At 40.5% G+C, this 17,609-nt stretch overlaps 1 protein-coding gene across 1 annotated transcript in view; it reads right to left on the reverse strand.

Annotated features, from left to right (window-relative positions):
* Window positions 1-1,913: 1,913 nt before the first annotated feature.
* NOX4 (NADPH oxidase 4) overlaps window positions 1,914-17,609 on the reverse strand; it is a gene marked incomplete at both ends in the record, with an annotated part of 103,278 nt that continues 87,582 nt past the window's right edge. Inside the window, 5 exons of the mRNA XM_079549175.1 lie at window positions 1,914-2,034; window positions 7,288-7,388; window positions 9,429-9,497; window positions 10,037-10,145; window positions 13,568-13,687. Of these exons, the coding sequence (XP_079405301.1) occupies window positions 1,914-2,034; window positions 7,288-7,388; window positions 9,429-9,497; window positions 10,037-10,145; window positions 13,568-13,687 (520 nt within the window). The remainder of the gene's footprint in view (window positions 2,035-7,287; window positions 7,389-9,428; window positions 9,498-10,036; window positions 10,146-13,567; window positions 13,688-17,609) is intronic.

Raw genomic sequence — 17,609 nt, forward strand, 5'->3', positions numbered from 1 at the left:
TTTCAAATTGAGCAGAGTCAGAGGCAAGAACTTCAGTGCAAAGTCCAGGCAGTAAAAAACATCCCTGCGGGGCCGTGCTGCTGCACTGAATCCAGCTGTACCATTTTGAGCAACTCCTGAGCAGAAACTGTCATGGAAAAGACCAAATACACGTTCACTAGTTACACACACAACATGCCACAACACCACCTACCAGAGAGAAGCTTGCCTCTATCCGCTGAAACCCATACTTGAAGAATCCTGTATAGAGCCTGTGCTGTGAGAAATTACTGATTTGTTTTTACTAAAATGAAAAATGCATGCATGGAAAGCTCTATGCTGAATCAAATACACTGTGCTAAATACAGGTGAACTGTGCTATGAGGGATGCTGAGCAATCATAGACCTGCACATGCTGCAGACATTACAGGCTTTGCTCCTGAGCAGCTGCTGAAGGTCCAGGTTTTCAGCAAGAGTAAAGCAATGCTGTTGTATTAAGATGCTCTAGAATGAGGTGTACTTATGCCAACTATGCGACTGACTCCAGCTTAAATGTCCCTTTCTTGGCAAAATAGTAAGAGAAAGAAGGTCAAGAGAAAATAAGAGAAATTGGTTTGGCTACCGAATTGAGTAAGTAAAATGCTGCTACTCTGAATCAAAGAAGTTTTGAAGTGTCCGTTTCAACCTCATGGCAACTATGAGAAGTCAGGAAAGCAGCTGTGGTAATGAGAAGGGAAGAAGACCTTAAATTTGGATGTTTCAGACCCTCCCTTTTAGAACACACTGAAAACTGCAAATCCTGCAAAGTTTGTATCTGTACACAAGATGCAAAGAGCCATAGTAAAGAAAGCTTTACTCCTACCCTGCTGCAGATCTGGACTAATGCTGCTTTCAGGGACACCAATGGGACTGAACAAACAAGAGATCAGTGAGACTGAACAAGCATGACTCCAGCAATGGTACTCAAAGGACCGCAGTCAACCAAAGACATTCCACAACTGCTAAAATAGGATTTCAGCCTGCTGCATTGTACATTAATCACTAAGAACATCTGAATGCTGTAAGTATTTGACATTCAGGGCATGTGAGTGCAAAGTGAGTGCAACTTCCATGCTGAGCCTGTGGTATAATAAAACATCATATCCTGTCTCCTCCTGTTAATCGCTTTTCTTGCTCCATCTTTCTGGCTGCATAAATCACACTTATTCTGCAAACTCACTGAATGCTGAATTGATGCTAGATACTGAGTTTTCCAGGTACAGCTGTTTCCTTGCCAAAAGGCTGTGATATACATCATGGCTGAGTCTGCCCAAAGGTGCTAGGGCTGTTGTGCTCACTTTTCCTTACGTTGATTTACATCTTCCCCTAAATTCCCTCTCTCCTCTATTCAAAGTGGGAATATTGATACCCATTACAGAGTATGTTTGAAATACAGAATCCCAGTTTTGTAACGCATAAAACCTTGAATATGGAGTGTCTGCATTCCAAAGTCACAAGGTCTATAGGCCAACAAAAGCAACAGTTCTTTGAAATGCCCTATGACTTGTCATTTGGATTAACCTGGGGGTTTCGTTTATTGATCCAACTTCAGAAGATTGAAGTGGAAGAACATTCCACAGATTTTTCTTCCACTGGCTTTTAAAGCAACTGCATTTATCGCCAGCATTAGTACTTTTTAATTAACAGAAACAATTCCAAAGAATCACCGCTGCCACAAATACTGTGTGAGCACATTTGGCTTTGAGCAGGAGTGCTTAATATTTGTTGGTATACTGCCATAACCATCATTTTCCAGAGTCTTAAATAATCATAAATAAGAAAAACTGTGCTACTCTTTGGTACATTTCTGTTTAAACCACAGTGGAACTTTAAAGTTATACGAACAAAAAATTGCACTTTTATCTTCTAGAGATTCTTCCAAGTCCAACAGACTTTCAGCTGAAGGACTCTTTATTATACTCAAACCTCGTCCCGTAAGGGTTGCTGCTGTTGCTCAGTTTATGAAGTATCTTAGACATCTTGCTTGGTCCACAACAGAAAACTCCAATGGTTTTCCTGTTAAAAAAAAAGAAAAAAGTTACAACTTTGCCAATAAGCACTGACTTATAACAACTGACAGAACTGGATTCTAAGTCTCACTGAATTATACAAATGCCCACTGTGCAAAGATTTCAGGGTGAGAACAGCTCACAAGGTCATGTAACTCATATTAAAGAAGCCACTATCCTAGCATCAAACTCTGTTACATATTGTGACAGTGATAACTCTTGCAAAAAAGTACCTCATCTCAGCCTCAAGATACCACGCACGAAAAAACTAATACATCCCACTCTCATTTTTTCTATAATTACTCACTTTTTTTTTGTTAACATGTCTCATCGTAACGACTTCTTCATTGTAACTTGTGATTTACACTGGCAGTGGAACTAGACACTAGTGATGATTTGTTACACTAATGAAAGCAGAGCACTACTAACACATGATTATTTATGGCAGTAGCAGGACAACTTCACTGCATTCATTTCACACCAGCATGCAGTCTTTCCTCCATCAGCTGCACTGGAAAGCCTTGTGAAAAGCCAGAAAAGAATAAGACCTTTGCTCATCATCAATAGCTATCAGGTCAGGTCCATTACTTAACCCAACTTTTACATTCCACTCCGCTGACATCACCACTTTGCTCTCTGGTCACTTCAAACACAGACCTGAAGTCAGACTCATGGTCACACTACCTTTAAGGGCTCAAGGCAGAAGAACAAGGCATGTATACAACAGCAGGACTGAGACACTCATGATATTCATCACCTCCTTTTTTTTTTACAGATGAAGAAACGAGTATGGATGGAGCAGGGAAAGATGACACAGTGCTGTCTCTTCTATACTATTAAAAGAAATTCTTCATCTTCCTGCTGAAATTGTGGCACCGCACAGAAAATTTTGTAAGATTTACTGGGATGGAGAGAGAACACAAAAGCGAATATGGTTCTAACTATTAAGATTTACAGCATTCACAGGAGGCTGAAGACTTGAATTCTGCTCCTTGCCTCAGGACTACCTTAGTATTTGTCCAGTGACTAATATAACATGTCTTAGCACACAAGGATACTCAAATGCACAGTTTAATGGTGCCTGTATACGTATTTGGTGAGAGAATCACAAAATTAATGCATAGAAAAAGAAATCTTGGATGCATACTGCCAAGTGTATGTGCTCAACGTTAAGCAGCAGCCCAAAAAGCACAGCATGCATACATGCTGTATAAGTGAATACAAACACTGGCTTAGCACATCTGAGGACTCAGACATCAAAAAGCATCACAAAGTTACAGAGGTAACAGCAACTGTGTCATTGTGCAGGCACCTTACAATGCTCTCACAGCAAGCCATGGCAAATATTCATACTCTTTTTTTTTTTCTCATTCCTATATGTATCTACTAAACTCTTCTCTCCTGGCAGAACTTCTTTTAATGGCAAAGGATGGTTGCACTGGTGGTTGGATTCGCAGAAATAATGAGAAAGCTACTGCTTGTTCTCAAACAAAATTCCACTAGAAGAATCTGAACATCCTCTGTTCTGTGCACAGAGAATAAAAGGGTGTGCAAGCTGCCAGAAAGAATCTGTTTCCTACTGTGCATTTGACTGAATGTTATTGTTTTCATTAGTCTAACTAGTATAGAAAACTGCTGAATAAAACCCAGAATTCATCTGCCTTTCTCCCTTTCATTTTCATTCATACATACCTCCCAAGCACAGACATACCTAAGCAGTGTACAAATGTCTAAGCAGCACATTCTGCTAATGTACCCCCATCCCAGCAACATCCTTCCAAAGTAAACAGAATGGCTGGAGGGTGAACAGAGTTGCAGAAAAGTGAAGTGATCTGCCTAAGGTAACACAAGAGATCTGTGGTTGACTCACAAGGTCTCCAGAAACACTAATTCCTTTACCCCAGGGATTCCCAGGGATACCCCCCTTGATGGCTATTCTGGACATCACTCCAGGTACCACTTACCTCCCACAATTCACCTCCCACATTCTGCCCTACTTATGCCCACCATGTCCCTACTTGCAGGGAAAACTGATATACTTTGTTACTCAAAAGACGACAGACTCAGAGTTGAAATATTCCAGTTTTTTTAATTCCACGTTAGATATTCCTCATATTCCACATTACATTATTCCTCATAGAGAGGAATATCTTCTTCATAGTGCATGGGAAACGTATTGTGGTGCTCCATGCCCTCCTTTCTTATGGATATTTATATCATTTTCTAGGTCAGAATCCATCTCAAAAAATCTACTTGAACTAAACAAAGCTAAGAAAGTACAGCAGCACTGGCATGGTGTAAGCTTTGCACTCAGGCTACAACTGACCAGAAACAAGTGCTGCTCTGTCCTAGGAAAAAAAACCAACAAAACAACAAGAAAAAGAAGACTAATAATTTATTACATAAAGTCCCAGTGTGCATCTTTGGGACTGCAGATGCCATATAAAATATCAACAGTAGATGGCATGAGTGTGCCCTGCTTTCTTCAGAGGAAAGAGTTAGGAACCTGATGCTGGGTTGACCAATGTCATGCTCTGAAGCTTTGGCAAAGCTCACACTTACAAATGCACTTTGACTATTTGGGACTCAAACAGCAACAACAGCAACAATCCACAAACCACAAAGCAATCAGATGGTTAAACTGATGACAGGTTTGCCAGCTGTGTGTTTATTTATGCACAGCTTTTACTAAAATCACAAGATAAAAAATGGAAAATATCTTGCCTTCTTGGCTGCCCATAAACAAACCCAAGGGATTGATTACAAATGCATGTGAACAATTGAACACTGGCACCAGATGCTGGAAAAAACTTGGTTGCCCAGCTTCTTTTTTTTGGTATCCATAATATAACAGGGTTGTTTAGGTGGAATAATAGGAATTGGAATAAAGTTAGTAGGAGACTAGAAAATTGGAAGACTTAGACTACAGAGAAAAATGCCTTATTCAGGGAAACAGAGAGAACATTCATCTCTAGCATCTGAATATCTCCAGGATACTGAGTTACAGGTCGTACTATCTATCATCTAGATGTCATACATCAGCATACAGGTAACTGTATCTATAAAGAACTACCTGTACCTATAAATTGTGGTAAATGGATGACAGATGGTGAGAAATCCTACATCTCAGCCAGCTGCAGGATGATCAAAATACGCAGAACATTATTTAGGAAATGAAAGACATCTCACTTAGAAATGGTGGCACAATTCAAAGACCTGACATGAAAATGCAGAGCAAATGGCACTTGAAAGGTCTAATTACGTATAATGCAACAGAAAGCACAAAAGAAAAAGCAAGTAGGACTACCACTAAAAGCTTCATCCATATTCTGTGCTATTGCAACCTTGCAAGGAAGTGGCAGAAGCACCACCATTTCCATTTTTACTTTATAAAACTCGGTTTGCACCGTTAAACAAAAGGTACTGGAACGTACCAGAAAAGGCTAACAGTTCTCTATACAGGAGCCTGAGACAAAGCCAACTTGCTTTTCTGCCCTCTCTATTTAACTTTCCTTCCCATGGATCTTTACTACAAAGCCCTATTTAAGTGGTATTCACCTGCTTTGCAGCAGTCTTTGAGGCATTCCGGGCAAGGAACCCTTTCTACAACATCCTTCCTCTAGGATGCGAACCAACTTTATTCACTACCAACAGTGCAACATACAGCTTACTTAATATTACTCAAGATACAAGGCTCAATATTCCATACTCATATTCAGCTCCAGAAGAATCAATAAGCCATGGGCAACAGGTCAGAAATGAAACAGAAGACAAAATCTTTTTGACGTGAGTGAATGAGACTAGGAGAGTACCTCTCACACTGGTGCACCCAGATTTCCTTCAACAGCTACTGCAGGTAGCCTGCTCCTACCCTACTGACTCTGACAGAAGTGGAATAGGGAAAACTCGTATGATCTTTTCTTTGAAACCAGCTTTTGAGGGTGTCAGTAGGGGGTCACATAACCAATCAATAAAGCTGTATCTGGAAAATATATTCCATGGTCTAAATGTATGCCTTCTCTGGTTTACAATTGTCTTGTTTTAGACTGAACTATAGAACAGTAAAAAAGCATTGCCAGGTCTTAACAAAGAACAAAGAAGTGTCAGAAATCCCCAAAGACAATATATCCTCAGAATAAAAACAATACAGGGCAGTCAGAGTCTTTCTCATGCAATTTATTTTTTTTTAATCCAGTGATATAAATCACAGAAATTATAGTAAAAATGGTTTAGGTTGCAAGTGAGATATTGTAGTGGATAAAGAATACACAGCCTCTGTGGAGTGAGATGGAAATCTATCAGTATTATTTTTGGGGCCACTGAATACCCAACCTGCATGAAAAGATGAAGTATTTTGAGCTTTTAAAAAATCAAAAATTCACAGAAAAAGTGGGTTGCAAGGGCCCTTATAATCATCCAGTTATAACTGCCTTCCACGTACAGCGATATGTCCTATTAAATCAAATTGCCGACAGCCCCATCCAAACTGGCCTCAAAAACCTCTGAGAACGGAGTATTCACAGCTCATCTGAGCAACCTGTCCCAGTGCCTCACTGCACTCTTACAGTGGATAATTTCTTCCTTATATCTCACTATCTGGATGAAAATTCTTACCCCTCTTCCTTTCATCTGTCCCTGACAAAGAGTCCCTTCCCAGCTTTTCTGTGGGCTCCTTTAGGTATTGGAAGACCACACTGAGGTCTTCCTGGAGTTTTCTCCAGATTGAAAAAGCCCAGCTTAGCCTGTCTTCAAAGGAGAGGTGCTCCAGCCCTCTAAGCATCTTCACGGCCCTCTGTTGGACTTGCTCCTACAGCTCCACATCCTTCTTGTCTGTCCTGGATGCACTGCTGCAGGTGGGGTCTCAAGAGGAAAAACAGAAGTGGCCAATCACCTACCTGAACTGCTGGCCACACTACTTTTACTGCAGCCCAGGATACCGTTAGCTTTCTAGGCTACAAGTTCATCCTGCCATGTCAGGTTGAGCTTCTCATCCATCAGCTCCCAAAAGACATCCTCCTCAGGGTTGCTTTCAATACAACTTCTGCCCAGCCTGAATTTGTGCTCAGGATTGCCTTGACCCATGTTTCAGTTTGTGCAGGCAATCTCTCACAGCAAAAATACTAGCTAATTTCAACATTACTACCTTGAACATTACACTCTAAGATAAAACTCAAAAAACATTTTCATACAAACACAGCTGCAAAGACCTAATATCCCCATCCTTCAGACTGTGGCATCCTACAAGAAGACTGGTACTCACCGCCTGTTATACTTTGCTATTTCATCAAAAAGGAGTTTCCACCGGGGTCGTCCAATCAAAAGCCTTGAGTTTAGAGCTTGATACTTTTCACCAATTATCTTCTGCAAGAAAAGAAAAATTCCATACTGCCTGATTTGCAGATTGCCTCAGATTACCCAGGGATCCCATTTCTGACACTGCCCAACCTGAGATATCGATGAGGTGTAAAACCTGAACACAAGTATCAGACAGTTGTGATTAAAATTGGAGTTATTTCATGCATCGCCTCTGCTCACTGCCTTTTCAATGGGTCTCCTTGGTGTTTGCTATACACTTCATGCAGCTGCTCATTAATCTACTCATTATTTTTAAACCAATTTACTTGAACCACAAAACAATAACTGTGCTCCTATTATTCATTCCCTCGTTGGCCTTTAATGCTTAGCTGGAAGAAACACTGCTGATGCAAAAGTTTTATTTGTTTTGTAGTTTTGTTTTTTTTTTCCACTTCATACAAGTAACTATTAAGACCAGGCCTGAAAACATAACTAGGGAAATCTCCCATTTCTCCCTGAGAGTCGTTTGCCAGCTGCTTTGTGCTGCTTCAACAGTAGAAAACAGCCAAAATCAGTCCCCATGTGGAACCCAACTCATTCCAGCAGCACTAGGTCACCAGCACTTTACAAGGTCAAATGCCCTTCCATTGCAGGGCATTACCTTTCCTAGGTTTTGTGATCCACTACAATAGGAATGGAGAGGGGAATTACATCTTCTCCAGGCTCCCACATTCCCTCCACTGCTGAATGATTTGAAACATGGCTCACGCCAATGCAAATACAGGCTTGGCCAACTCATCCTCCAGTGGCCTTTTATATTCAAGAGGTATTTGCTGAAGGATGGAATTGACTGCCTGTTGACACACTGGCATACTACTCCTGAGCAAAGGGAGCATGAAATGAAACTGCCCTGATTTTGGTAGCAGTCAGTACTTGGACTGACTTCAGTGAACACATAAGCTGTAAGACAACGGAGAGTAGAGTTTAACATCCCCTTGAGAAATCATGAGCAGCATTATAGTTCATGCCAGCTTTGTTCAACAGCCACAAAAGAAAAGTGACTTTAAAGGAAGACTTAAAACAAAGTTGACTTAAATAATAAATTCAGAATCAGCTTCAAACACAGTATCAGAAAACTTACACTGAATTGTCTGTTATTACAATCTTGCTGTGTCTTTGCCACACAATCCTGCTTCAAGTTTGAATTTTAACCTTACTGCTTACCAGGTTCACAATTAGGTAATTTTCAAGCAGGCCATTCAAGATGACATGTCATCCAGGCATTAAATCTGTTCATAACTGCTGTAGCTATCACATTATCTAAACTATTGCAAAGTGCCTGTGCTGGAGCTATAAATATTATTCTGCCTCTGCCTGATACCAGGTAGATCAAAATTCTCCGGGCATGGCTTCTCACTGCATTTCATGTTTTGCAGTAATTGTCAGGCTCACTCCTGGGCCTGTGGCAGTGAATGGTGAAGCTTCCAGATGCAGAACAATCAAGCTCAGGATTGTGTGCTAAATAATGTAAAATGAAGATCATAAGCATAAAGAGCTATGGGAGATTACAGGAGTAGAGGAATGAGCACAGTACTGTGGTTTACAGTATGACAATTGACAGTTCAGTATAATTTCCAGTCTCATGCATCAAAGAATTTGTAACTTCTATATCTCAGACAAAACCGATCAGAAGCTTTCAAAAGTAGCTAGCTTCTCTCAAAATATTTAGTTTAGAAGGAGATCTGAGCCACCACGCTCCTACGACTATCCTGCTTTGATTCTTAGCCCAGCAATGATTTAGATTTCCCATCAAAACCTGCCAACTGTCTGGTCTGTGGCCTGGCCTGGAAGGACCTCTTTCCTAGAAAAGGAAGATATGGATTTTTGCCCACATATAATCAAGTTAAGACTGCTAGACTAGATTCTCTTAATGCGGTGGGGAGGAACTTGCTCTCCTGCCCTACTAATGAATCAATCACTAGAGTTTATAGCCTCATTTCCTGTTTTGGCCATCTGCAGTAACTCTCTTTTGCATATGACTGACAATTTGCATTGTCTGCTACCCCAAGGTCTAGTTTGGTTTACAAACAGTTTTTAACCACATACCTGTATTCCATCTGTCTGACTGAGGTACAGCTGGATGTTTATATAGTCTGGTCGATTCTCTTGCCAGAGCTGGGAGGATGATAAAAACAGCTAGTGAAATAATATCCTTTCTTCTAATATAAGTATAAAGTAACTTGTGACTACTATCTTGATAGACTGAAGTTTCAGCATCAGTGAAGTAAGCTTTTTAATGAAGATGTGCTTGCATAGTATCCCTTTGTGCAGTCCAGAATGCTGCCCATCAGGCTGTGAACAAAGTATTATTTTAGAAAGCTACACTGCTTTTAAAATCCACTTAAAATTGTAAAACCCTCTCCCTTCTCAATCTGTGTATGAACCAAAAAGCAAAAGCCACTCAGACTCCCCGACTTGGCATGTTCTTCTTCTATCTCATAAATTTCACAGATAATTCTCCAGCAATAACGTGCAGTGAAATACTATGAGATATACTCAAACTGCTTTGTGGAGCTTCAAGCACAATGGAGTGTGGGTCAGGTAACTCAGGCAAAGCTGCAGTTTGCTTGCATTCTCTATAGCATGCCAGCTGTAGAATGAACAAATTTTGCATTTATTACATTATCAGCATCCTTCCAAGCAACACCTATTACCTTGTTATGCAACATACAGAGCAAATCTGCAAACCAGCGGAAAGATTCGACGTCCCTGCATACCCAGATGAAGTAGAGTCTTCTCAGTTTGTAGCATTTCCAGTCATCACTTGAAAATGAGATGTTTGAAGAATTAAAAATTATCATTCAAGAAGAGGATGTTAACTAAGATGCTTTATATTCATTTGTGGAAACGCATTAGAAGCCAACTGCAAAGCTGTTTTTCATTTTGTGATCTATCAGACACTGAAATGATCAGCACAGTCCATGTGGATGATCATTAGAATAATAAATCTCAAGCACATGACCAACACCCCTCACAGAATGTGTTTCTGCATTAGAAGATGTCAAGTATACAGACAATTTGGGCTGCAAATACGGATTCATGCACCACCATCGTCAGACTTTTATTTCAAAGCAAAGCAGACATTCTAAGTTCAAGTGTATTATGTCAAATGTTTATTAGATTTATAAAGCAACCCCTAGGAGAAAAATACTGACAAACACAGTAATGTCAGGACTAAATTCTGCCAATAAATGTGAAAGCCTGTGGTTGATTATAATACTGCAGCAGAATCACAAAGACCAATTCAAATTACAGCTCCATTGTTCCAGGCAACTGTAAGAAACGCTACAGTCCTTCCAAAAAGCTGGTGATAAAGTGCAGTCATGGACAGATTCTGACATTTTGTTTAGAAAAACATGAATATTATGTCAGATTTCGAAAGCAAACAAAATGCAACTGCAGCACAAAGGAAGTTTTGGAACAAACTGGAATAGGAAACAGAAATGAAAATAACCCTAATGATTAATGAGTTTAAACCAAACAAAAATGTCTAGGAAATCTTTTCTTAGCTAGCCAATGCTGTCTGCTGTTTTTCGAACATTGAAATGTCCAGTGAACAGTTTGTGTCCACATCCTCTACACAAATTTTCAGACTGCCGACTTCAAAAACCAGATCCAGGAGCCAACTTCAGTGAAAAGGCTTCATAACACAACCCACCATATTATTAAAGTTGCTTGCAGACTCAGCCAGGTACTGTACTAACAGACACACAAATGATAGATCCAGCTACTGTTCTACCTCCCCATGCCCTTCACTTACATATATGCCTAAGAAGCAAAGATGGAGATATTTTTAGGAACATACTGGGCTGAGAACTCATATTTCACAGATCACATGAAAAGAAAATGCATCAAGACTGGGGGGAGTGTGTCTTCCAAGTCCTAACTACAGCTTTTACAATTGTAAGCTGTTGACCTGTAGAGTAGGATTTCCTCCTACTCAGGATTTTCTTCTGATTGCTTCTAATACAAGCCCTTACAAAGGGTCATAGTCTGGTCAGATGTGACAAGATAACCATAAGCAGTAGTGAGGAAAGTAAGTGCCTTTCACCATTAAAAAAAAAAAAAAAAAAAAGGATAAAAGAGAAAAATGTAAGGAATTTGTAAGGAATTACTATAGCTCAGCAACGGAACGCTACTCTTGGTGATGAAACACTGCAGCTGGACTGTAAGATTTTAGGAAACAAGTCAAGCATAAATTTAAAATCTCAACTCAGATAAACACACTTGGGTCTAACTTCAGGAGGATATATTAAGGTGAAATCTCCCATTGTAAACAAATCCAGATGTATACAGTACTTCTCACACATTTTTAAATGTTACCCCTGCCCATAATAGCAGCCATTATTTAAAGCTCCTCCTGTTGTAAGCCACCAGCTTTCTTTAATGTAAGTCATGATTTCTTAAAAATAGGGTGTAGGGTTCAAGAGTCAAGTGCAGGGAAGGGCAGGAATTAAATTGAGAACACAGAACAGGAACATAATTGAGCAGGAAACAAACGACTTTCCTGCTTGACAGGATTCTGATCTCTCTGAGGTCTGCATGTCCTTGACACCACAGGACTGGCTTCACTGCTCTGCAGCGCTGGCATCCTAAGGCAGTTTGCATTTTCACACCTGCCAAGTTCTTCTCAGCCAGGGCAACGACAATAGGCAACTCGCCCAGGACACTGGCGTTTTGTTGTTGATGTTTAAATACTGAGAATGAAAGCAGGTTGAGAGTGTTCTGTGTTTTGTTTTGTTTTTTTTTTTGTGTCTGGAATCATAGAATTATTCCCCTGTATAATGTTACAGTGAACAAGAGGAAGATGGGCTACAAAGTCAGATTATAGGATGGGCTGTTTGGAAACTTATTTATGGCTTTAACCAAAAGAACAGACTGCTGAAGTTTTTGGATGCTAAGTATCTGCATGAGTTCTTATAGCATCTAATAACACACTGCTAGAGGCAGCCATCTCATTACCTGCTGATGTCCTAACATTTATGATCTGTGACATTTTTACTAAACATTGCCAAGGATAAAACATCCCAAGGAAAACGGTCAGAAAAACAGGCAGCTTACTCCTCTGGACTGTAAGCTTCAAGAAAACTGTACCCACATTTCACAGTTTTTCTCTTTGAGAAGATGTTCGATATACAGATAGGGAAAGAAAATGAAGGGGCCCAAGATGGACTCACAGGGATACACTATGAGACAGATGGGGTTGCTCATTTTCAGAAATGCTCAGCACTGGCAGGTCCAGCTCAGATCAAGGATGGAAGAACAACATGGCATTTAAATTGAGGTTTTAATTTCACTTTTGTGTTAGAATTGCACATTGGCACATCCATCTTAGTATAAACGCTTCAGATGTGTACTGTAAAGAGTTCCCAAAGCCATCCAGCCTTCTGAGACTTCAGGGAAGGACTGTTGCTTTGATTGGCTGTGATGTGAAATGGGGGTTCTTAAGTGACTGAAGATCTGAGCTAACATTCCAGGAAAAAATAAAAATAAAAAAACCCATCAACAACAATCATAAAAACAAGCCTAATTCATGCAGCGTAACATTTTGGGGATCCATGTTGCCAGTGTGACAGAGAAGCAAGAGATGAAAGGTTTGGTTTGAAGAGAATTTCAAAGGTTTCATTTTAATACAGAGGGAAGAAAGTAGAGAAAAAGGCATATCTACATTTTTAAATTTTCAGATAGAATTAAAATCCAAACACTATCTGAATCCATGTCAAGTCCATTCCTTTAAAACCCTAAGGGTGCACACTTAAAAAATTCAAACAAAACATGAGAGTTGGCCTGCAATTCCAGCTGAAAGACTGTCAGAAACTACTGACTGAAAAATAGACTCTATCACTGTCCACAGCTTCCTCTAAGCAGATGCTGGGCAACAAATCTAGCTAAAGGGTCTGTGGTTATAGCAAGCATCAATCATAGTCCATCTAGTGTAAGGGTATAAATATTATGCTATTGTCCAATTGATGTGCATTAGTAGCACAACTCTGCCAAACTCTGGTTTACATAACCCATGAGATTCCTTATGCTCCCAGATATCCTAGCCCTCTGCCCCTCTTCAAGGAAACATTCACTTGTGCTATGCTAAGTTTTGAAATACTCTGAGAACCCTTCTGACATGTACTATTATAGAAAATTGGTAAGGGAGAAGAAATGGCTTTACAAAGTTTAAGTTCACTTACAGCAGAGCGTTGAGAACTGATGCAAATGGTGTAACTCCAATACCACCAGCCACGCAGAGGCTGACTTCATAGTTCAAGGATTCCTCAAAGGGACTTCCAAAAGGTCCGTCCACATACAGTCTGCAAGAAAAGCAAAAAGAACACTTTTGGAGAAAGCTGCTAAAGGCTAAGTTGAAAGGGAAGAAGAAATAGGCTGGAATTAAAACTGCAAATAATTTGTTTCAATTTTTTTATTATTCTTGGGATGCAAAATATGAAAAGCTTTTTCCTGGAAAGCTTTGTGTGAATGAGGATTGTGGAGAGAAACCAATGTACAGGTGGTACAAAAAATTATGCCAGATAAAATTTCTTGGCATGACTGCCATGATTACACAAGCCTGTTTTAATTAAGCTGGTGGAGATGACTAAATTATGACTGCCTTTTCTACCCTTTATGTCTGGTATTAGAGGACAGAGAAAGTGCTCCACTGGAAACAGTAACAAGATGGCGGGCCATAAGCAGGAGCACAAAGGGTTTGGCTAACTCTGCCTAGAATGTTCACCTCTTGAACATCAGAAACAACTGAGATGGACAAAGGGATATGAAAATCTATTTTTCCTGGCTTCTCATTATGCTTTTCAAGGGCTTCCAGAGGAGAAAGAAGAGGTGACATATATCCATCTTGCAGCACTCAAAAGAAATGAATTAACATCTCTCTACTCCTTCATGCCCAGACTCTTGAGAATGTGATCTACCCCAAACATGGAGAATATATGAAGAGGAAAAAAAAAAACACTGAGCTGTATCCCTTTAACTCATGCCCCTCAGTTTTACAACACTTTTATCTAATTGCTTTTAAAAAGCACTCAGGAGACTAAGTCCCATTTCCAAACCATTCTGAATATTTCAAAGACTGCTGAAAAGTCAGCCAACTGTAATTCAAAATGGGTCTTTACACATCTTCTCAGCTTCAATTTCCAAACTGTTGCTATACTGCTAAAGTCTGACCAAGGTCATCCATAGATAATCAAAATATATGATGGTAATTTTTCTAACAGAATCATAATAGAATCATAGAATCATGATAGAAGCACTGAATGGCTTGGGTTGAAAGAGCCCTTAAAGATCATCTAGTTCCAACCCCCATGACGTAGGCAGGGTTGCTACCCACTAGACCAGGCTGCCCAAGGCTCCATCCGAAGTAAGATTCATATAAGGCCTATTCTGCCTATGTAATACCTAGCGCATCTTCTGACTTCAGTCACAGATTCACCTTTACAAATGAGGAACTCAAACAATGAGAGAACTCCAAAAGCAAATCTAGTCAAGATTCACTCTGTGTAGGAGAGCTAACCTAGGAGATTACTGGATCACCACATTTTAGGCAACCAGTGGGACCTGCACTATGTTCAGCAGTGCAGCAACTCACAGTAAGGCTGACTGTGATCAACCTTTGGCATGACTCCTGAAAAAAGCTCCCATTTATACATTTTTATTCATAAACATACTACTAGAATTATGCAACAAGGCTAGGTATACTGCACATCTAAAAAATGGGCACAAGCTTCTTCTTAATACAATCAGACAGAATTAATAGCTAAGGAGATGTCACTTTTGCCAAAAAATGTCTTCCAATTCCTACCTGTTTCTTTCCTATTGAGGGCTGGCTCTTAGTTGTAACTTAACGTCATACAGTCTGATTCTCTTTCTTTTAGCATTGTGGCTTGATCCTTGGCCTCTGACCATTCAAGGCGATATCTTGTCTGAGCAGCTAACACAATCCTTTTGGAAAAATTTCTTCCAGAGCTCTACTACTGCTGACATCTTGATGCTTTGTTAGACTCCTTATTCTAAAATGACTTATCTGAAGATGTTTAAGTATCTACGTTCTGATGGAGTTGCAGGTAAAGGGTCTGATCCCTTTCTATACTCTGTCTTATAATCTCCTCCTTGGCTCCTGGTGTTCTAAATGGAGAGAGAAGAAGAAGGCAGTTGGCCTATCATACCTAGTATCAGAATGCATCACAAGTGCCAGTGTTACAGATTAGTAGAATTTCATAACTCATCAATCCCTAAATATGCTTATTCCTATTTCAGTCTTTATGTTCTGAAGTCAGAACAGTATTCTACAAACGTTATCTTGGAGAATCTAAAACTCTTTCAGTGTTAGGTATGTTAGTACCAGCATGATGAGAATACTAGAAAAACTAATTAATTCCTGAGTTAGGATGGATGAATTCATTTGCATAATGGGGCCAAGAAAAACTTAACTGGATGTGTGCATAAAATATAAACAGAATTTTAAGTGTCTTCTCATGAAATGATTCCTGCTACATAAAACTTCATTTCCCATTTGCTTACCAAGGGTTTATCTTCCACAAATAAAATGGGACTGCTGCTGGAGGACAGTGCAGCAGAGCTTCTTTAAGAGATCTTCTCAATATTCGCTATCGTTCAACTTGAAGAGGTAAAATGTCATCTCTTATTTAAATAAACAGCAGGGGCAATGTAGAGAAACAGGTAAATACTCTGACAGGAATTTGGTCCAGGGAAATTTTGAGATAAGTCTAGAAATGCTATGGGTCTCTGATGTGTGTATGAATGGGGATCTAATTTGTGGATATCTGGGTTGGGCAAGAAGATCAAACTCCGTACTGAATTACCGAGAACAGCCACTGAAGCCCACTGCCAATCCTGGCATACTGCCTATACGTGTGCCCCTAAACAGATCCTGCCCAGCTGGTAAAACTCGGAGAATCACTCCTGAAAGGCACTTAGGGCACAAGCACAGCCCTGAGGGCAACTTCTTGCATTTCACACATGAAACACTTTCATTTCTATAAATAGACTTAAAGCCAGTATTTTGGGAGAAAACAAGCAAGCAAAGCAAATGCAAACAAGCAAAGTACAGTTTTCCCAGAAATGACCACGGCTGATGTGACTACAGTCATAAATTGCACGAATGCCATACAACGCACTCAGGCCTGCTTGAGGACTGTCTGAAGTATGCATTCCTGACCTCACATGGGATTAAGAAACCTCTGGAAAGTGTGAGTGACGTTGAATATTACTGAGGTGTTCATAAACTGAAACGTGCAAAATTTGAAATCACTCTAAACCAGAAAAGCGTGTGCTCTATTTCATGCCAGAAATTCAAGAAACAAGCCTCAATTAAACATGTATTTCGATCAGATTGCTCCAGTTCATGGCCTGTTAGCCAGGTCTGGCCTGCAAAATATTTCTTCCTGCCCACTGGTTCTTCTGACAAGGGGGTGAGGAGCAGTTGTTTGGACAGCAAATGCAGTCAGAGGAGCCAAGGGCCTCCTGCTGTGCCTGCATGTGGCCCAGCACAGAAGAGCCAGAAGTCGCTGCTTCCAATTGTGAAAATGAACGAAAAAGCAGAAAAACTGCTGCTATTGCATTAACTCACTGCACCAGGCTGCTTGAGAAGACTGATTCATAGAATCATAGAATGGCTTAGGTTGGAGGGGGCCTTAAATCATATAGTTCCAACCGCCCTGCCATGACAGGATTGCCAACCACCACTTCAGGCTGCCCTGGATCCCATCCTACCTGCCCTAGAATACCTCCAGAGATGGGGCAACCACAGCTTCTCTGGGCAACCTGCTCCAGCAGCTCACCACACTCTGCTTTAAAAAAAAAAAAACAAAAACAACCTAACCTAAATTTCCCCTCGTTTAGTTTAAAGCTACTTCCCCTTGCTCTGTCCCTATCACACAACATAAAAAGTTGGTCCCCCTCCTGCTTGTACGCTCCTTTCAAGTACTGAAGACTGCAATGTAGTTCCCCTTGAGCCTTCTCCTCTCCAAGCCCAGTTCCCTCACCCTTTCCTCATAGGAGAGGTGCTCCAGCCCTCTGATCATCTCAGTGCCCTCCTCTGGACCCGCTGCAAGAGCTCCACGTCCTTCCTGTACAGGGGGCCCCAGGCCTGGACGCAGTGCTGCAGATGGGGCCTCACAAGAGCCGAGCAGAGGGGGACAATCACCTCTCTGTCCCTGCTGGCCACCCCTTTCTTGATGCCAGGTTGCTGTTGGCCTTCCA

The sequence above is a fragment of the Tetrao urogallus genome, assembly GCF_951394365.1.
Source record: "Tetrao urogallus genome assembly, chromosome: 1".
In the NCBI taxonomy this organism is placed as follows: Eukaryota; Metazoa; Chordata; class Aves; order Galliformes; family Phasianidae; genus Tetrao; species Tetrao urogallus.